General features: G+C 46.5%; 2 protein-coding genes across 3 annotated transcripts in view; both read right to left on the bottom strand.

Moving 5' to 3' along the window:
- Positions 1 to 10,556, bottom strand: part of LOC135258648 (putative adenosylhomocysteinase 3) — a 42,435-nt gene extending 31,879 nt beyond the window's left edge. Inside the window, exon 1 of the mRNA XM_064342091.1 lies at positions 9,916 to 10,556. Within this exon, the coding sequence (XP_064198161.1) occupies positions 9,916 to 10,242 (327 nt within the window). The 5' untranslated portion in view covers positions 10,243 to 10,556. The remainder of the gene's footprint in view (positions 1 to 9,915) is intronic.
- Positions 10,557 to 12,247: 1,691 nt separating this feature from the next.
- tmem209 (transmembrane protein 209) lies at positions 12,248 to 20,590 on the bottom strand. 2 transcript variants are annotated; one of them, XM_064344844.1, is made up of 15 exons: positions 20,435 to 20,590; positions 19,605 to 19,743; positions 19,361 to 19,419; positions 19,094 to 19,225; positions 18,347 to 18,591; positions 17,506 to 17,710; positions 17,158 to 17,333; positions 16,774 to 16,845; positions 16,367 to 16,463; positions 15,738 to 15,863; positions 15,427 to 15,524; positions 14,621 to 14,735; positions 14,249 to 14,346; positions 13,807 to 13,880; positions 12,248 to 13,401 (listed from the first exon to the last, which is right to left on the bottom strand). In XM_064344844.1, the coding sequence occupies exons 1-15, from the start codon at positions 20,448 to 20,450 to the stop codon at positions 13,350 to 13,352; spliced, it is 1,704 nt and encodes a 567-aa protein (XP_064200914.1). In that variant the 5' UTR covers positions 20,451 to 20,590; the 3' UTR covers positions 12,248 to 13,349. The 2 variants fall into 2 exon arrangements, with proteins under 2 accessions (XP_064200914.1, XP_064200915.1); XM_064344845.1 differs by having other exon boundaries at positions 20,384 to 20,541.
- Between the last annotated feature and the right edge of the window lie 950 nt (positions 20,591 to 21,540).

Here is a 21,540-nt window from a genome sequence, read left to right as displayed (position 1 = left end):
ACGCAGCGGCTCAGCTCAGACTTTAGAGGAATTAGTATTTCAGCCCTGCACTGTCGATCGGTCCGGTAGAGGAGCAGACTCTTATCTCACTGTCTCCCTGGGTGCACACAGACCGGGGGAAGTTTCCCAGCATGCACTGCACGGTCACACCGACTTCTGCATGGCAACAGGCCCACACGCACGCACGCATGCACACGTCTTAGCTTTCCTCCACCGATTGCTTCGGCCTTGAAGATTAGAATATTCAAGCCCTTGCGTGTCTGACAAACAATAGCGAAAGGGTCTAACAATTAAAACAAAAGGCTGCGCTCTCCTCCCTGTGCACAGGCTAGGCTACACAGGTCCAATAATCTCCACGGTCTTTATATTCCACATTAATCCGGGCTGTTCTAATGCTGTCCTAATGTCCTCAGTCTGAAGGGATTCTCAGAGTCCAGTCCAGAGGCATCACACGCAAGCCTGTGAAACGAGCACTGGTGCAGTTAAATTATAGCGGTGCAACCTGGCCCAGACGTTTGCTCACCTGTGCTAATCCTCACCTGGAAAAGGGAGCAGAACTGATTGGGTCAGCGTGGCACTGCCACAGAGGGGACGCTCTCCGTTAATAAAGCTCGTTTTCGGTCCCGCAGGAGCCGAGCCGAACCGAGCCGAGCCTGGGACTCATCCTGCACCAATCAGCTCTCAGTGCGACCCCGCTGAACCTGTCATCCATCCCCCAGCATCAGCGCCGCTACGCATCTTATACGCACTTTCTTCTTCTTCCATCCGTTCTCGCGTTCAAATGAACTGAATGCCTACATCTCGTGCCTACATGTCCCCTTCAGTCCACACCACATCCAAACACGCCGCACAGCAAGGGTCCTTTCAGTTGTAAGCTTTAAGGCTTTGAGAAACAAAGAGATGTTATTATCGGCAACAACTTAAAAAAAAATTTACAAAACAAATAATAAATTTAACAGGCAGGACATAAACAAAACTCAAGTCTGGAGCCAGAACCAACAGGGACAACAACAGGAGCGGCTAACCACAAACAGTATGAGGAAGGGGAGAGAGGGAAGGGAAAAGAAAAGAAAAGAAAAAACACTGAGAGAACGAAACAAAGGAAAGAAAGAGAAAAGCAGACTGCAATTAAAGCAGCATTCCCCCCGCGTCGCGGCCAAGCGCACATTAAGTTATTGCGGAATTACAGGTTTGCGGGAACGCAGTATTCCAGAAATACCCCTGTCCCTTTTCCCCAGGGGTGTAATTACTTCAGATGCACGCAGAAGGCAGGCTCGGTCGCCTTTTACACTGCCTGCACTTTTGGCTTCTTGTTCCGTGAGAACGGACTGACAAGTCTGTCAGTGTGGACATGGCTGTACTGCTGTGTGTGTGTGAAAGGACAGGTCTGTCAGTGTGGACATGGCTGTACTGCTGTGTGTGTGTGAAAGGACAGGTCTGTCAGTGTGGACATGTCTGTACCACTGTGTGTGTGTAAGGACAGGTCTGTCAGTGTGGACATGGCTGTACTGCTGTGTGTGTGTGAAAGGACAGGTCTGTCAGTGTGGACATGTCTGTACCACTGTGTGAGTGTGTAAGGACAGGTCTGTCAGTGTGGACATGTCTGTACCACCGTGTGTGTGTGTGTGTGTAAGGACAGTTCTCTTGGCTTGGACATGGTAGTACTGCTGTGTGTGTGAAAGAACAGGTCGCCAGTACCGCGTTGTTCACTCACTAGCCTGTCATGGATGTTCTTCACACGAAATGTATCCTGGCAAGCCAAGGAAGTGCGCGTACTGCACACGCGAACGTGACACGCACCCCTGAGGCTAACGCTAATGCTAGCGTGACCCCGACTGGCAGAGGGCTGTGGTGCGCTGGGCCAGCATTAAAACGGTGTGATGCTATGGGCTGCCAACTCTGATATCACCCACCTCCAGCTCTCTCTCTCTCTCTCTCTCTCTCTCTCTGTGCTGTCTGGCTGGGCCTTTCTTGCAGTACAGACAGACAGGCAGACAGATGCTTACTCTCAGCAAAGGCCTTTGTGATCCAACATCCGCCCTTAACCCCCCCCCCCCCCCCCATTCACCACAGCCGAAAATGTCCCAGCTCTGTTTTTGAGTAACGATACCCATCTACCTGAGCCACACAGACAGAGAGAGACCAGCCTGGCTGAGTCACAAAGAGAGAGAGAGAGAGAGACCAGTCTAGCTGAGTCACAGTTTGAAACCGCTTCCTCTTCATTTTTCGGGTCAACGCGTAAGCAGTGATTAAGCTGCCGGAGCCAGAATGGCTCCTTAAAAACGCGGCGCAGCGGAGTGTAAACAGTGGGATTCTGGGAGGTAAAGGCCCGTCTCCTCACTGCTCGTGTTTCAGGCACTGTCACGCGGCGCGGGAGAGCTTCCCAGGAAAGACGAAGATCCGTGACGCCGTAATGAACACAGGATTATCCCGAGCAGCGTGGGGGGGGGGGGGCACCAGTGGCGGGCTCGCTGGGAGCCGTTTCGGGGTGTACATGTCTCGGCACTCAAGGGCGCGGCGACAGGCCGTTTCTAGGCCACTATATGACGGCGTGTTATTTCTGGGTGGACTGGATGCTACTCTGTCATACTTAGAGAGGCCCGGGTTCGAGTGGCGGGGGTCCGAAGGGGGTGAGCGCTCTTAACTGCATATCGCATTTCTGTTCTGCGTGACACAATGAGGCCCTCAGAACCTCCGATATCTGAACTGTGACAAGCTGCAAATTTGCCCTTACTGTTTTTATTCAAACAAACGGACACAGAAATGAACTAATAGTACAGAAGGCTGTACTTAAAAAAGTTGATATTTTTCTGGGGAAAACAGAGACATTGGGCTGTAACTCCCATTAAAACAGTACAGAAAGACTGCACCCAATACTCAGGCTAACTATGAGGCTCCAGGAGAGGACTTTATTTTTCCTGATGGCTAAACACAGAGCTTCCCAACCAGATTACACCCCCAAAAAAAATCATGTAACTTAACTGTGTAACGACGTGACTTAACTGCGCTATTAACCACTTTCATCTATCAATCAAGCGGTGATTAACAGGTCCCGGGGGGGGGCAGGCCTGGTGACCCCCGCATGCACGCGCTGGGAAAGGAGGCCGCGCAGGAGCGGGACAGAATGAGCAATGAGCGCGAGGGCTCGGCGGGGTGACCTTTAACCCCGGCCGTCTCCATGGCAACCAGGCCCGATCCACACCATATTGGTCAGAGCCGTCCGCTTCTCCGTGGACACAGTTCGGGCCTCAAGAGCATTTCAAGGACAAATGATTTTACAGGACCTGTTTTGTTTTTTTTTGGTATGAATGTGACTGTTCCCAATTTCTTCCTGATAAATCAGGAAAATTTGATTTGTCAGACCTTTCTCTGGGGTCGCTGGCATTTTGGCCATTCTCTCCAGCCATCAGCTGTCAAAGAGAGCAAAATCTTTTGATGCATGTGCTTTTCAGAAACCCAGGTCCTGTGTTCTCTGGCTGAAATCTTCAGGGTCTGAAAATCCCTGGTTTTCAGGGAGACCGTCAAAGGACCTTCAGGGATATTTTTGCATGAAGAACACTACACCCTAAAATAAAAATGTTTTGTATCTACAGTGATTGATGACGTTCGGCACTGAAATGAATGAACAGACCGGTGAGCTGTCCAATCGAATGGCACTATCCCAGGATGGAAACGTTTCAGAGGACTCTGAAGGGCCGTGGGAACTCTGGGGGGCCATTTTTTCCCCCGTTGGCGAGGCGGCCGAGCACGCTTCTCGCCGAAACAAAGGTGACGGCTGGCTGCCAGGTACCGGTGGGGGGGGTGCTGTTATTGTAGCACAACCGCGGCGGAAAGCTCGAGCCGGTTCACACCTCCAAAGCACACAATGAGTCCCCCCGGGCACTCACAGGAAGCGGAAAGAGCGGGCCGGGCTCGGAGAGGTTTCCCACAGCGGCTACCGAGCGACGGAGGAACGGGAGCCGCGAGCGTGACTCACGGCGACGACGGACGCCCTGCCCTCCGCGCGGAGAGACAGGACTCAATCACCACCAGGAGGAAGGGGTGGGGGGAGAGGAAGAGGAGAGACAGACTGAGAGAGAGAGAGAGAAAAAACGAGGAAGTGTGCAATAACAGGATGTGGATAATTCAGAAAACGCCCCCATTTTTCTGCGCTAATATCTTTCAGGGACAAACTTGCACACAAAAATGGTGGCTGATCTAGAGGCAGAGAGAGAGAGAGAAAGAGACATAAAGTAACGTAGACCGAGTGTGTGTGTGTGTGTGTGTGTGTGCGTGTGTGTGTATGTGCCCGTGAGTGAGTGTGTTTGTGTGTGTACATGCGTGCGCATGTGTGCTGTGTGTGTGAGTGTGAGTGTGTGTGTGTGCGAGTGTGTGCCTGCGTGTGAGGGTGTGTGTGTACATGCGTGCGCATGTGTGCTGTGTGTGTGAGTGTGAGCCTGCGTGTGAGGGTGTGTGTGTGCGTGTGTAAGCCGTACAGCACACGTCTCTTCATGCTGCTGTTTGGACTCCACGGCACTGGAGCAACGTTCCCACAGATCTCTCTTGGAGACTGTTCCGGATAGCGGCCAAGACAGGGGCTCCATGGAATCTGTGGCGGTAGCTCAGACAGGGGCCCGTCAGCTGGGCCTGGGGCCCGTCCGCTAGGCCAGGGGCCCCTTCTCGCCCGTCCTAAGTAGGGGAATGGGAACGGCGGCTGGAGACGTGTGTGGGTCGTTGCCACAGAAACGACCTTGGGGTGGGAAGCGAGGGGGGGGGGGCCTTAGGAAACATTCCTCTCTCGCATTCCAGAGGGGCCCAGGATTCCTGCCAACTTTACACCATGCTGACAAATATTTCCCCCCCCCTTCCCCCCCAGTCCCATCCCATCACTAGAAAGAGGCCACAGAACTGCCCCCCCCCCCCTCTCAAAATACCACAAGGGGGTCACACCTGCAGAGGACACTGCCAGGGGTGCAGACACAGGCGCATTCATGCCCCTCTCCGCCCTCAGTTTCCATTCAATCCAGTCCGCTTGGAAAACTAACACAATTCCAAAAATAAAAAACTCACAGAAACTGTTTATATGAAAAAAGCCTGTGAAGTACCACAACGACTTAAACTGAGTATCAAAATAGAATTATGAGAGTGTTATTCAGACGGTTACAGGAACTACAAAAAAACAGGACTCTTAAAAAGCCTTTATTTTAACAGGGCTGTGTCACCTGCTAAAATATTACTGTTAAAAACTCTTCCAGAAGAGAAACAACTGACCCCATTATCCAAGCTAATTCTAAGGGTCCAGATGGGGACTTTATATTCCCCAAATCCAGAGCAATAATGAACCTGTGCTGTGAAAGGGCTCTCAGACTGAACAGTTGTGTTGAGCCACAACTCCTTTTTCACTGCTCGATATACCCATTTTTTCCCATGATTCCTGAGCAGCGGAATTCCTGTGGGAGAGACTGAGTGTCTCTATCAACGCATGAAGGTGGAATGGAATAAAGTTTCACAGCCATGTCAGATATAAACATAGTAAAATGGCTATGCCCAGTCATAAATGCCCCCAAATTATTCTAGGTTATGGGTTAATGGGACACTCCACAACTACGCCACCAACATTCTGGCACTTTCTAGGGTTTACCCACAGAGCTGACCACAATTTCAATTTACAGAGTGCCACTGCAGAAGAGTAGGCTAATCTGCTGGAAGAAACAGACCCTCCCCCCCACACCCCCCTTTCAGGTACAGCAGGTACAGAGACATGAAGAGGAAGCAGGTGACCCTTACACTGGAAAGTAAACCAGGTGACTTATCTCACTGAGTGGATCCAACACACACGCACACACACACACACACACAGACAGTCCCACTGCGCACAGTGATTCAGGCTGAGCACGCGCGCTCACACACACATGCGAGGATAGAGAAATCGGTTTTTTTTGTTGTTCAAATCAGTCAGTGATTGATAGCCTGTTTAAGCCCCACCCATCACAGTATTCGTGAAACCCCTGTACCCCATCGCGAGTTGGCAGGACCAGCTCAGCAGCAGAGGGTGGAGTGGGGTTGTTTTGGGGGGGTAGGTGTAGTGCAAACAGGAATCCATTATCGCCGGCCCGATCCACTAATCCCTTTTCCGGGCCGCGCAAATTTCGCGGCGCCCCGGCGAGGCCGCGATGGCCGAGATCGCTCCGGGCGGCCGCGGCCAACATCTGTCCCCTCGTGTAAAAAAGCGAGAGGATTACGCCCAGCCCAGAGAGGCGGAGCGGAGATCGGGGGGGGAAAAAAAAAAACGCCATTCGGAATATTTTTAAGTCCGAAGGCCAAACGACAGCAGAACCGCCACCTTAAGGGCAGGGGTTCAACAGATGCAGGCTGGATGTAGCCCACCGAGCAGCACGCAATCCAATATTCAATAACCAGCACCTCAGAAACTCCGCATAATACATCTACACAGAAATGGGCATAAAGTCATATCCACACATCACATTTATTCATTCCTGTTTATTCTGGAGAAGCAATCTCTTGGTGCTGTTTTGCAGGTATTGCGAACTGCAATGCAGGTGCAATTTCCTCGGCACTGATCAAACAGAAATTTCCACTAAACAAACCTCTCGACACGCACTCCCGTGTCACTTTAGACCCACGCAACCCGGCCGTATCATAGCGACGGATTCGGATTCAAAGTCAAACACCAGCCGATAGGTCCTGACCTCTGCACTTTGGAAGAACGACCGAGACACCTGACTCCAAACGGGCAATTTGCACCGCTTCACACAAACACACTTCCTTTCCAACAGCAGTTACCATATCCTCAGAGAGAGAGAGAGAGAGAGAGAAAATAAAACGCAATCCCGAAGATCATTACACCCTCACTCGCCCTAGAAACACCTTTACGAAAGCCTTGGCGTAGATAGCCATCTGAAAAAGCTCTGAGTGTGCGCTGGGATTCATTGCGATATCTGATCATAATCGGCTCAGGAGCGCAGATAACCGCGAGAGCAGTGCAGGCGCTCCTCTTCTCATGGCCCGTCACTCTAAACATCTTCCTTCTGACTGCGAAGCCGCTCTCGGCTCGATCAGGTCTACTCGGGCAGCAAAACCCCACACGCAACGCAAAATGTCACAACATAACACAATGATGAGAACAGGCCATTCAGCCCAACAACGCTCGCCACTTTCCTGACTAAATTAGTGCTCTGATTACCTACAGACTAGATAGTATCTATCACTGCATCGAGACTAGTCTTGAAAATCCCCCCAGTTTCTGCCTCTACTACGTGACGAGGCTATTCCACACATTGACTACTCTCAGTGTTAAAAGATTAATCCCAATGTCTGCACGGAATTTAGCTTTTGCTCTAACGATGTGGGAAATATCCAACATGTATGGCTCATTAATATTCGCGAGACGGCTTCATGCAACCTTTTCCAAGTCGAGCCTATCGCAAAGGTGACCTTGAGTTTTGATTCTGTTGACGATATCTTCCGATACCATTCTGAGCGAGAGCGTGTCTGACGTACGGTGAATTAATCAGGAGGGACAGGAGCTCAGATAAACACGGTGGAACACTTGGGGCTGGCAAACGCTGGTAAAATATTGTTATATGAAAAAGTGCTCACAGGGCTCTACGCTAGCCTTGTTTTTCAAAGAGCACATAAGTTGAAAAATGCAGGAGCACACTAATGCATTGCAATTAGTAAATGTGCTCCTAAATAATTTTTACAGTTAGCACACATTGATTTTCAGGAGAAACTCTTCCTGAAATGGGAGCACTGTACAGCCCTGGCTTGTTGTGAGCCTAGGCTGTTGTCCAAGTATGACCACAAGGCTTCAGTGACACAGGTGGTCCTGCCAGGGATGGGGGGCCGGGTGAGAAGACCATGGCTGACCTGGTTTCCTCTTTAGCCCCGCCCAATGATATTTCAGGTGCTCACAGCCAATTGGCTTAAATCACAATGACGGTGCTTGACATCCAATAGGCAACAGCTCTCCTATAGAACTGCGTAAGCCTCACAGTTCAGAATAGTTGCCTGAAGTGAACAAACTTCACCTGTAATACTCCTTGCACACAAGCAGTTTCCATAGCAATGAGAAGCACAACTGCCAAATCAAAACTGGGCAGAAGAAGGGGATTTGGGGACAGATTAAACAGTGCAATTAACCTTGGAAGAGCTCCATTAGAGATCCACACCATGCGTGAATGAAGAGGAAATTCCCGAAAATTACTTGGCCATCCCACACTCGAAGCTACATTGTCTTAGACTACACTGCGCCATCACCATGGTAACGAGGAAAGGAAGTGACACAGGCATGACAGATGATGAAGACCTTTTCCCTCACTGACAAGGACACACTTTGGCTTCCGCGAGTGGGGTTCACAGCGGGCTCCTCACTGACATTTGGGTTCGGACAGCCCACTGGGCCGTTTGCCAATAAGCCTCCAGACCTGACAGTGCCAAGTACAAACTAACAAGAAAAACTAAAACAAAACTTTATTATAACCTACACTTGACTTTGTGTAGTTTATTCAATGTATCACTTTCAAGTTTCAATTAAAAAAAAAAAAGTCGCATTAGATGGAAGGTTTGCGCACCAGATCCTGTGTGATGATTAAGTTGCACGCGATCTGTTGAGACCCAGCGTAAATAACTCCAGATAAAAACATCTGCCCGAGTCTTTCGCCACCCGTGTAGCGTTCCGTCCCCTTGAGCTGACGCATAGTTCTACTACCATCTTAATCAGCCTCTTGGCTTCTATCAGCTTATGAGCGTCTGTGGAATTCTGTATCTGTTCCCAGTTCCAGCAGTCTGTAACCACCGTTTTCGTGATTACAGACGGATCTGTGCGTGCGTGTAAGGTGAGGTGGGGGCGATGCGGGGTAAGACATCAGTAAAAATGCTTGAGAAGTGACAGAAATGTTGCTTGGTCCTAAAAAGCAGACGTTTTTTTCCAGTCCACTCGCCATCGCTTCTTGGCAACGTTTTCTTGTATTTTTTCAGTTTACATTATCATTTAGCCTAGCTCACATTTCCAATTTGATTAAAATGTTGATGGAGATTCCATTTCAATTAGATATTAGTGTTTTTCCCGACCAAGATATAGTTTTCTAATAGACACACGAGAGCTATATTAAACTATTCAAACTGCCACAACTCCTCAGCAAGAGTAGGCCAAATGAGGTACAAGAACATTGGGATAAAGACAGTGAGCGTCAGACATTTGCTCGTGCCGGTTTATAGGGGTTATGGCCTGAATTCCAAGTGAACAAAAATTGTCACTTGGTGAGGGTCGCAACTGTTTTAACGCCGGAAACACAACCGTTCCCTTACTCTGTTCAAGAACAAACATTCTCACCATGTCGCCAGTAAGAAACCAAAAGATGCGAGAAGACAAGCTAACAGGCAGGTAATCTACAGCACTTCCTCTGTCACTCGTACAATGCGTCGGAGGCACGCACGTCGCAGTTTTATCAGCAGTCAGCTGGTCTTTCCACAGCACCAACTGTTCCAGCGTTAAAAACGTTAGCTGCTAGCGAGCATGCAAACTGCGAGCTTCTCATACGTAGCGCCACGACAGCGCACTGCGGTCAAAACGCGAACACATCACCAGGCAGCCCGACTGCTAACGTTGGCTAACGCCAGCTAAAGATCAAGTTTTCAACATCGCGCAGATCGCAAATAGCTCCAGCATTTCACAATGATGCAACCAGCGAGCTGGCTGTCAATGTGAAAAATAATCCCATATTAATGTGACATTACCTCAGTCCATATTTTCGTTTAAAATCCGTGCGGCTAGAACCATTAGGCAGCCAGTAAAGCACCGTCACACAATGCATGTGCTAGCAAGCTAGCTAACGTAACAGAAATCCCGAATCAATTACAGAAACCAGCAGGAAAGACTAACAAGCAGGGGGACTATTAAAATTTTTCACTAACCTTTTTCATCCTTGGGGCTTCGGCTACCGTACCATCGCGGTTTAGGAAAGCTTCCCCGTTTTGCTGTGGGTCTGTTCGCTTCATAGCGGACGCCTGCGGCATCTTCACGGGGTTCGGGCAAGGGGTTGGCGAAGGGCTAGGGTCCCCTCTCACAGTCTCCGGCGCAGGAGCCACAGACGAAGTAGCCGCGACGGGATTCGTTTCATTTTTGTTTAGCCCCTTATCCTCAGCTTTTGGTGTCACTGGGGATACAGGTACCAACTCTTTGGTGGGAATGTCGTTCAGCTCGACCTCGGCCATTTTCGCTGCAACAACCTGTACTGACATCGCTACAATTTCACAAAGTCCTTTTTTCCAACACAAACGGATACGAGTTGAGGAGGACGGCGTATACGCAAAGGACAGTGGTAGATGTAGTCTCTCCACTGCACTGGAAAAATACTGGAACCGTGCTGGAAACAAAGTTCAAATAATGCCTTTAACGATTCGCGCAGAATGCTGGATCAAAATTTATTGATTACTTTTCTTAGATAGAAAAGATAAATTATCAGTTACTTCCAAATAAGTTAGAAACGCACAGGCCTACGTTTCAAACAACACTACATATCCCGAACCATATCGCGCGCCCTTATACGCATTATTGAACATGAAGTTCACAATATGAACCTTAGGGGACGCTGACAAGAGAAAACCCCCCACTAACAAACAGCACAGATTCTCAAACAGAACTTCTTAAAGGCTCAATTTTGTTAATCCGAAATTCATGAAATTTATATTCATAACACTTAAATTACAATCACATATGAAAAGAAAATATTTGTTTACAGAGTTATATATTAGTATAACCAGTTGTCATAGTCATGAACTAAAATGTTACATAACCATTTGAAACCGAGATTGTGTGAAAAATAACTAAAATAATACATGTAGAATATAGAACATGCAGTTAGATTTTGTCAGAGTTGGTGCTGGTGTTATAACCAATTATTACATTCCTTGGTAGCCACAGTAAGGGCAAGTGAATGTCAACACATATAGTTAGACATTTTCACACATAGCCCTTCAAAACATGAAATATACTATATGCCTCCATTATGGTCTAACATTTTATACCTCCCCGACCAAATTCCAATTTTATCTAGTGAAAGGCATTTCAGTGTTAATGGTATTACAATCATTTGACTACCATTCATGCTAATTCTGCTGCCCTGCTGATGCCAAGTAACTGGTAGTGCAAAAAAAGCACAACCTAGCAGGGTTATAAAATTGGTTTCCAGAACTATAAGCTGCTTTTCACTCCAGTGATTCAGTTTGAATTCACCCTTCCCTCTGCTCAACTCAAAGACAGTTTGCTTCTTAAACACATGGACAGAATATTTAATATTCATGTTTTTATGATTTTTGTTTAATAAACACTGTGTATATACTTATTACAGCTGCATGAGACAAATACTTATTTCAATTGAAGTTTTAAATAACTGCCACGCTATTCTTGAGAACAGTGACATGTTACAAAAACAATTGGGCAGTGTACAAGGTACCCAGCTGTGCCAGTATTCTGTTTGGGCATACTTGAACACAATAATTAAATGTAAACTGCCAAAATACCAGTTTAGTATTTAAAGGACAATTCTCTTCAAAAATTGAGGAGTAAGCATCCAAATGTGAATTACTGCATGACCTCATGATTAATAAATCTACTGTTTTATTTATTTTTTTAAATTACAAGTTTACACTGTGCCTTCACTTAATTCAGAACCACTCACCAGCATAACAATGCAAATTATTCATTTTTTGGTTCCAGCGTCTTCATGTGAAATGATGGGTAACTTAGGTTTTCTATTAATACCACCTTAATCTTTCACTATGTTCCAGAAATATTATCTGGTTAGATATGAGGTTCAAGAACAATGTTAGTAATTCAAATTCTTACATTTTAAAAGCCAGCCAAAGCCCACAGTTTAAGTTTATAAAATAAAGACCTGTGAAACTCTTTAACCTAAAATAACCCGAAGTTCCAATCCGTATTGTGAAGAGGCAAATGCTCTAGGTCCTTTTTATATAAAATATCTACTGCCACTCAGTGGAAGATTCTGGTAGAGCAAGTATTAAGAGTTCGACAGCTAGACATCCTTTCCTGTGGTAAAAATACAACCATGCAACAATACCACAATAACCTGTTTCGTTCATCAGGATTTTGCAGCTGACTCTGACAGAGAAAAGGAAACAAACAACCTGTAAATTTATCCATTCAGTCTACAGACAGTCACATTTCGGTCAGTGGATTCCTGAATAACAAGAGCAACTACTTTCTTTTACACCCCAAAACTAATTCATACAAACATGTTTATTCTTTTTCTCAACTCAAAATGACCACAATATCAAATTCATACAATTAAAATTTTTACAGTTTTACATTCCGCATTTTTGGTAAATTGTAAACAACTGGAATTTGTAAATCCTATTTTGAGGCCACTTCTTCCACCCTTAAACAGATAATACCAGAGCCGTCCGCATAAAAAACTAAAGCTAATTCGTTCATCATAACATTCATACTGTTCCACATCCACTGCGGAGAGCACAGCCACCGATTCATGGCCACCTTACAGATTTTACACAGCTGCAAATGCCTAAAAAAAGGGGAAAAATAAATCTAGATTTGATGTGAAGAATTCACATCAAAGCAGAAGAAGCAATATTAAAAGCAGGCTTTAGGACTGAATGCACCGTAACTAAGCAGTGGAAATAAAGGTGGAAGATTTGCATGCGTCAGACTGTGCCTCAGCTCTCCGCAGTGAACGTCACTGAAGAGTCCTCAGCAGGAAATGACCTTGGCACTGAAGAAGCATTCAGCCGTAGTAACAAAACTCCGTACGCGTACGAGGCAGTGTTCCACACAAACATTTCTTTCAAAGGGAGTACGTGTGCTCCTAAACTGAAAGATTCAGGAGCACGTTAATGTAATCCCAATTAGTACATGCACTCTTAAATAGTTTTTACAGTTAGCACGCATCAAATATCAGGAGCAAATGCACTGTAGAGCCCGGGGAGGCTAAATAGAAACCCTCAAATCAATACAAAAGAGTGATATACACACACCTAAATATTTAGCATTCAAATTTTTTTTAAGGAACATGCTGTCTAACGAGAATGCAAATAATGCACTTCTTTTGTACTAGTAGTGCACTTTCAAATTTACAGATAAATCCAACAAGCACATTTTCTTTGTCTCTTGACCATCTTGTGCCAGGCTTGACTGCCACACCTGTTTAGGTCATTTGCTTTAATAAATGTCCCATCAAAAGAGAACGGTTTGTGATCATTGCTCAGTGAAGAGTGTGCTGGTGTGGAATCTGAGGGGTCTTTGAAAGAGCTATCCGATTCTAAGTCAGTCTGAGGTGAGGTATACTGCGATGATCTTTGAGAGCTCTACATCAGTCAAATATCCAGAGGATGTTCACTCCCGAGAGGCCCAAGTTCACTCTCCTGTCAGAGGGAGTAAAAACAATGCTTGAGGCGTCATCCCACGCGACACACGCATGTATGCACACACACACACGCACACAAAGACACACACACACACGTGCACTCACAAAATGAGCCCGCCCTCCCACACGCATGCACAAAATGTCAAAATGTGTTGTCTTTAGCCAATCGATGATTTAAATAAACAACGTGCATGCTGAAACAAAGCCAGCAGATGCTACAGTCTTATAGGACCATGGTTTGGGATTCATGCTCTATACCATGAAGTGTCAACTCAATTTTACCCCGTATAACCAAGCCACAAACTCATAATAAATTTAAGTTTGATTCTTTAAAAAAAAACAACCCGAGAACCATTTGTTTTCTCAGTGCAGATAAACGTGGCAGTATCAGCAAAGCACTCACCCCAGCATCCCCGACTCCTTGGTCTTAATGATGAAGAGAAACATGAGAACAGTGTGGAAAAGATTGTTCCTGCCCTGTAAAGAAACGGCAACATAAAACAGGCAAAAGTCATATCAGCAATCACCCTGAAACAAAAGCACACTGTATCACACGTGAGGAGCTAACACTCAGACCTAAAGACTTTGGCATTGCATAGATTTAAATACGTTCTAAAATGGCTGAATCAAACTCTGACCTAACAGGATGATGCATGCATCTCCCCAGACTGTTTAAGCCTGTATTAAAATCTGACTCATCAATCATCAGCGTTGCCCCTCCCCCCTTGACTCACCTGTAGAGACGGGAGCGCATGACGCAGAGAATTGCATCATCACACACACGGTGCACACAGAGAGAGGCCGCGTGTAGCCCACAGATCACCCCCCCCAGGCCGAGCTCTCACCTTGGGCAGGCTGTACACGTGGCCCTGGTAGATCAGCTGGTAGTGAGGAGGGTTAACGCTGCTCAGGTGGATGCAGAAGAGGTTCTCGTTCGACACGTCTGTTTTTTTCCCGAAAATGCACACAGTAGGGGGGAAGAAAGGCACCCGTTAACGGGTTTGTGAATCGCGGTCCTTTGTACTGCCTAATAGAAGAATAGACTTAGGCAGGATTTTACTTGTTTCATAGCTCATTAACCAATTAATTAACAATTACAGGGAAGAGAAAACCAGCGATGCTGGTTGCCTGGTTTAAGTATCTCAGGCCTGGGGTGTGTGGATGGTCAAATCGTCAGTGGAGACCGGAGGAGGACCACTCTGGTTGCTACGCGTTACCTGGCTTGTCAGGTGTCTGGCTGAAGTGCTGGGAGGTGAAGGTCTTCCCATCGGGGTATCTGGGGTGAGGAGGAAGCCGGGAGTCCAGGTAGGTGCACAGCACGTGCATGAGGATCTGAAACAGGAAGTCAAGCCCCCTTGACCCTTTGAAGTATCGAGTTTTTGGAATGTTTTTTTTTTTCAAGCCAATTTTCCAAGGCTTTCTATTACCAGTAATGACTGTTACATCAGCATTAGAATGTTCAGTTAAGCACACTCTAATCGTATATTTGTGATGCTACACCTTAAAGTGTTACACATGTTCAGCGATACACGGACCATCATGAAGGGGGTTACAGGAATTCTGCAATGACAATATGATCCTGGGAAGATATTTAATGGAAATTTTCCCGTGTCCTCCTTCGAATTACAGTTAGATGAGTCACATTTTCCTCCTTCACAAACACAGTTTAACACATTCATCTTGTCATTCTCCAAACCAGCCAAACTGTCTGGGACAAAAATAAACACTTGAAAGTAAAAGCTGAAGACAAACGTTGCTGGAGCTCAGGCCTATGATTATCACACAGTGATCGGGGGGTGCTGTAATTCCCAGGGATAAAACTCAACCCCATAAGCCCTGGAATTCGGAGAAAAGGCAGGATCCAGGAAAGCAGTGTGACGACTGAGAGAAAGACAGGAATGAAGATGCTAAGCATGAAGACAAAGAGTAGCTCAGTGAACAAAAGCAGACAGAGGAGGTAATAGAAAATAAGAGTAAATAAAACGCGTATTTTTGAGTGACACTGCAGTGGGCGGGGACTCACCGCTGAATCGGTGGGCAGGTCCGTGTCCCACTTCCTCCCCTTCCACTCCCCTCCGGCGTTCCAGCGGAAGGAGCTCATGCAGCCGCTGTGGGCCAGCTCTGATTGGGCGAGAACACGGGAGCAGGTTAGACGCGCCTCTCGCTTCCTGTCTGGCGCCCAGCGACGCACAGGAAGCTAAAACTCCACCATTATGCACCGCAGAACAGATCAACCACACCAGGTCACGAGAAGGCCTACAGGACGGGCTGCATTAACCTACTCCCGAACACAGATTAAAATAAGGAAAGCTGAATTATAGCTCTTATCCTGACCTTTGATCCGTTCGCTGAGGTACTCCTGGTTGGGCGTGATGTCCAGGTACTGCACGATGGTGTTCAGAGTGGGGATGGCGGAAGCCTTGACCACAGCCGCCTGCTTCAGGCTGCTTATGCTGGCCTCTGTTTCACGGGAGAGAGGAGAGAGCAGGACGGGGAGACAGGGTGAGGCTGTGAAACACCTAAACCGCAGCTCTAACCGCCCCTGTTCAGCACAAAAGGCACCACAGACTCCATAAACACCAAACTCTGCGCGCTTAACACTCAACTTCCTGTCTCTCAGCTGTGGAAACATTCCAGTTTGATGCATCTTATTAATATTCATGAGGGGTGTGGCAAATGACAATAAAGTGGCAATGGATGTTCTGATTTTCAGAATGGCTCCTTGTGAATTCTTCACAAACTGCAGTAATATACCAGAAACATCTTTTAGAACCAGAGAATTCCAGCAGTTAGTTAGCAGACAGAGAGGAAGGAATGCAGGAGTTTACCATTTAGTTGATCTATAGCTGTGGTAACCAACCCTGTTTCTGGAAATCTCCTGTGCTCCTGATGGTACCACTTATGTTCAGCACTTTGAGTTGCACTGAATAAGTGCCATTAGCGTAGAGCAATGTAAAGGTTACCCCCAGTCTGCAGCTCCGGGCAGCCCATTCTCCTCAGCTGGGCGTTCACAGAGTCCAGCTCACTGACCAGAGGGACCAGGATGGTGTCATTAATCCACTGCAGGAGGAAAGAGAAGCTGGCATTCAGTGGCAGGGGTACTTGTAACTCTCTCCCAGAATGCACTGCGGCAGTTTTTGGAATGCGGACTGCCAGCACGGTGTTAAGGCCAATTTACGGTTAGGCAATGCATGATCGTTGCCACCAGCTATTATCACACTTGAGGGGCAGTGATAATGTAGTGATATCCATTGGCCAATCAAACATCGCCTAACTAAAAACTGGCCTTTAGTATTAAGCTAACACTACGTCACACAGTGGCAATAATTCTACTGACAACTCAGCAGTCAGGGCAGGGGCAAACTCTCACGTTTCTCAGCTTGGCGGTCCAGCCGTCTATGCGATCCACCACCAGGTGACTGGTTGTGATCCGGGCCCATACCTGAAGAAGGAAAATGGAAGGCAACTGTCATTATGATGAACCTTTTACTGGTACCGGTGTCCATATTCAGCACATGAAAGCTTGTGTGCCTTAAAGCCAAATTTGAAGACCCCAACAGGGTTCTTGTACCAATGATAAAAAACACAAACACAGTACTGACTGGGGGTCTACAGCACTGAAGACTGGGGGGTCTACAGCATTGAAGGTTGGGAGTCTACAGTAATGACGGCTGAGGGTCTACAACACTGAAGGTTGGAGGTCTACAGCACTGAAGGTTGTTGGTCTACAGCACTGAAGGTCGCGGGCTGTCACCTCCTCCGCTGCCTGCTTGGAGCCCAGGTCGGTCTCGTCTTTGTGTGCGGAGGGGGCCTGGGAGCGGCAGGCCAGCTGGTACTGGAACTTCCTCAGGCTCTGAGCGTAGTCTCCCATCGACCGGCTGTAGTTCCAGAACGTGGGACTGTGGGAAGGGGTCACGAACTCTGGACTTCCTGCAGGAGAAGGAAGTCAGATATAGATATAAACACGGACATACGCTCCGGAGCAGAGGTTCCCAACCCTGATGTGAAATATTATTTGCATAATATTTTTTGAAAAGTCTATATATTTGCATATATATCGCAGTGTATACAGCGCGGCAGAGTAACGTTAGCGCTAGTGTACCTAGCTGGCTCCGCTGGCTTTTCTCCTCCTCGGAGCGCAGGAACTTCTCCAGGGTCTTGAGGTCGGCCACGTAGTCCTCCTTACCACCGGGGGAGCTGAATACGGAGGGAGAGGTGCGGTACCTGGCCCGCAGGCTCGTCCCCTCGACGGGCCCGATGCTGCTGGGGTAGGGCGAGGACCCGGGAGAGGGACTGTAGCTCAGCACCTGAGGCAGACGCACACCTGTCAATCATGTAATGGGCGGGCACTGAGACACAGGGGCCTCCCCTTTCAGTGTTATAATCAAACAGCTCTACGCAGAATGTCATATTCAGAGGATTTAGCACTGAGCCAACAGCACACAGAAGAGATCCTCCTAGTCTAGAAAACTGGGAAAGCATAAGCCTTTTTACTACATCCACTGAAGGCTTTCTAACAAACACTCATGGATAACAACACCTCGTTATATAATTTCACAAGACTGGATATTTACTGAAAAGGCCTTAAATAAGCCCAGGGAAACAAACCACTGACAAACACAGCAAAAGCTGAAAGAAAAAACTGTACTTCTCAGTGCACTTCCAAATCAGGAACCTCAAACTTCAGTCCCAGAAGACAACAGTTCTGCTGGTGTTTGTGATTGACTTTCGACAAGAAGCCAATTTAGCCCTTGGAAACAAGGTGTGTTGACACTTTAACCAAGCAGCTATTTAAATTTAACATTTATGTATTGAAACACACTGAACACCAACAGACACCACTGCCCCCCAGGTGTGGAGACAGTGAACCCCCTTTCTAAAGCTGGCTATAGAACGTCAGAAGGCGAGGCGCTGCAGGACAGGGCGGGGCGGAGCAGACGCACCTTGCCGAAGCTGCTCGGGGAGGAGTAGGTGACGGGGGAGGAGTAAGAACCTCCGCTGCCCGTGGGGGAGGGGCTCTGGAGGGAGGGGCTGTAGCCAGTCACGCAGCTGGGGGAGAATTTGGGGCTGGTGTTGGCGGGCCAGGAGGGGCTGTAACTGAGCACGCTCTGTCCCATGAGAGGGGAGGGCTGGGACGGCGACGGCGTCTCCTGCTTTTCCGGCATCTGAGGGGGCGTGGCCAGGATGCCTGCAGGTGGGCAAAAATCACAATAAAAAAAGATTCAGGATTTAAACATCCTTGCAGACATCTCAGAAGTACAGATGGAGTTTATCCACCAGTCTCCATTGTTGTTTTGGTTATTACCAGCCTACTTACTGACTGATGGAGCTCCTCTCTCCACCAGTCATTACAGTGAAGCCCAGCTCAAACCAAAGATTTAGAACACAATGAGCTGCAACCAGCACCATCTGCAACATTCAAAAACTTGCCACCTGCAATTAGCTGAATCACCTGCAATGGTAGGACCCAACATCAAACGTTCTGAGTCTCTTGACGCAAGCAGCTCACACTACTGCAACTCGTCTCTGTAACATTCGAAAACTGTTTTGCTGTGTGGCGAATCTTCGGTGTGAACTGGGCTTTAAAGAGCAGAAGAGTGCGGACAATTATCTTTATAGATGTGGTCATCTCTACAGAGGAACCTCCTCGGGTCACCCAGTGTACCTCCTCAGGGGCACTGTTGACTCACCGGAAGAGTGCAGGCCCAGGAGACGGTGCTGTTCGGGGGTCAGAGTGATGGTGGAGGGAGCCATTGTGTACTTGAAGTACTTCCAGAAGTCGAACAGGGCGTTGAGACTGAACAGACAGGCGAGGACCAGCTCTGTGGTGGGGCAGGGGTAAAAGTACACAGCAGTCTGTCAAAAGGCCTTCCACAACTCACATACCTATTTTCAGCAGACTAAATGAACGATCACAAGGGCGTAACGGTTTAAAATAAAATAGCAAATGCACTCACCTACATACCACAGGGGCCAGGAGGTGATATTATAATATCGTCTAAGCAGTTCTCCAGTCCTGTTAGATAGGATCACAGATCATAGTTAAGGCAAAATGATTCTGGCAAGTAGTACCTTGTATATTTTGCATACCTTTCTTAATAGCCTTTAAACAGTAGCGCGGTCATTGACAAACCAGAAAATTTACAAATTAAAAAATAATAAATGCAACCATGCACACAGAATTGCACCGTTAAAACCTACATTTCAGTGTAGATCATTCCAGCGAGAGAAATATTGAGTACAGCCCAGGCGAGCACTACTTTCCGCGCTTGTTCCTCTCTCCTCATCTTCATCGTCCTGTCGATGAGCGAGGGCATACCCTCTTTCGCCGGCGTCATATCTATACGAAACACAGCCACGTCAAATTTATCGCAACACAACGCTCTAACTTAATATCCTCAAAACAAGTCACCATGCTAGTTAAGTTTAGCTGAATATTTTGCATAAAAGGTAAAACGTGCAGACAAGTTTCCAGCTTGCTAGTGAACAGTTTAACAATCCATGGCGCTAGCGGCACTGTAAATCCCAAAATCACCAGTGCACGAGTAGGATTCCGAATATAACTTACACAATCACCTCATACAGAAAAAAACTATTTGATTTTTTGAGAAGAGCTAAGCTAATTTAGCTAGCTAGCTAGTTCAAAGCTAACTTTATTAGCTACCCAAGTTAAAGTTGTAGTAATAAGCCCTGCATGTGCACTTGACTCTCAGAGAAACCTTAATATTAGCTAGCTACCCAGCAGTGTTATGATTATAGATCGCCATTAACATCTTAAAGAGAGGATCATACCGGGATTTACTTTTATTGATTTGACATAACATCCAGAAAAAACACTCAGCCCACTCACTAGCGTGCAGAAGAGCAAACTTATACCCATTCAATAACATAGACAAGGTGTTAGCTAAAGCCGGTTAGCTAGCAATAGCTAGCCAATGTTAGCAAGCAATATGATAATAATGTCATAACTGCATACACACCCGTTCGTAAATATGCGTTTTACCGGGAATAAAGAACTTTACATCACAAACCTAGCGTGCTAGCCATGAGCCTTTCACGCTCCAAACACCGTGTAGTAAGCTAACATAAGCGGGATAGAGTAGCCGCCAATGATAGCCGACGATGGAAACCGTTTCACCAGGAAGTTAATACTGAATGAAGGATATTCTTCCGGAATGACAACAAATCCCATTTAACCATGATGCGCATTTCATGATTTCATCTCAAACGCCATTTCGCTGTGAACAACTGAAATCTGTGAATTCATACATCGGTCGCTAACTTTGAGCTTTATGCCAATGTTTTATTTAAGTTGGCACAATTCTGATCATCTCGATGTTCTAGTCAAACATTTGATTGTGAAGATAACAGTTAGCCTAAGAGTGGTACTTAGCAGATACATTAGCATAGAGTATTTAACAAATAGTCAAATGTTATATACCATAGGATTCATAGCACAAGCTCATTTATAATGTTAGTCTAGACATACATAGGATGTTAAATATGCATAATCAACACAAAATGTCATCACCATAAATATGCTGATGTCATTACTATGTATAATATTAAACAGTGTAAAGACTTTGTAGAAAAAATTGTAACAGTGAGAAAAAGAGAGGCATATTTATTATTTTATTATATAAACATTGCATGTCATAGTATGACACATTGCCCATTGCTGTGACTGAACATGAACACATATCACAGGCTTTTAGTCATCTCCACCAAGATGTTTGTGGAAACAAAAACCTATGCACAAAACTTGAAATAACACACTGGTTCCAGTATGTAAGGCAATGAGCAACACATAGGCCTATTATATAGTCCTTACTTACAATGAACAAAGTAATTTCATTTGTGTTGCTGAAATTTGCTTTCTTGTGAAAGTATACCTTCATATAAAAAGTGCATTAACTGTGAATAAATAATTGAAGGAAAAAAAAAAAAAACAGTTGCAAAAATGTTATTCAATAGGATATAGGAGGTGCAGGGCACGCTATTGCGTAAGACCAGCTTTCTAAAATTTGTACTAACTGTTCCGGGAAATGGACTGAAATCACCACCTGGGACAGGCCTCGTGTTTCGAAGTGGATAAGCCATGAAGACATGCTTTGTGTTCCTATCTAAAAATACCCTT

The sequence above is a fragment of the Anguilla rostrata genome, chromosome 7 (assembly GCF_018555375.3).
Source record: "Anguilla rostrata isolate EN2019 chromosome 7, ASM1855537v3, whole genome shotgun sequence".
Taxonomy (NCBI): Eukaryota; Metazoa; Chordata; class Actinopteri; order Anguilliformes; family Anguillidae; genus Anguilla; species Anguilla rostrata.
This window is presented reverse-complemented; position numbering and strand designations above follow the sequence as displayed.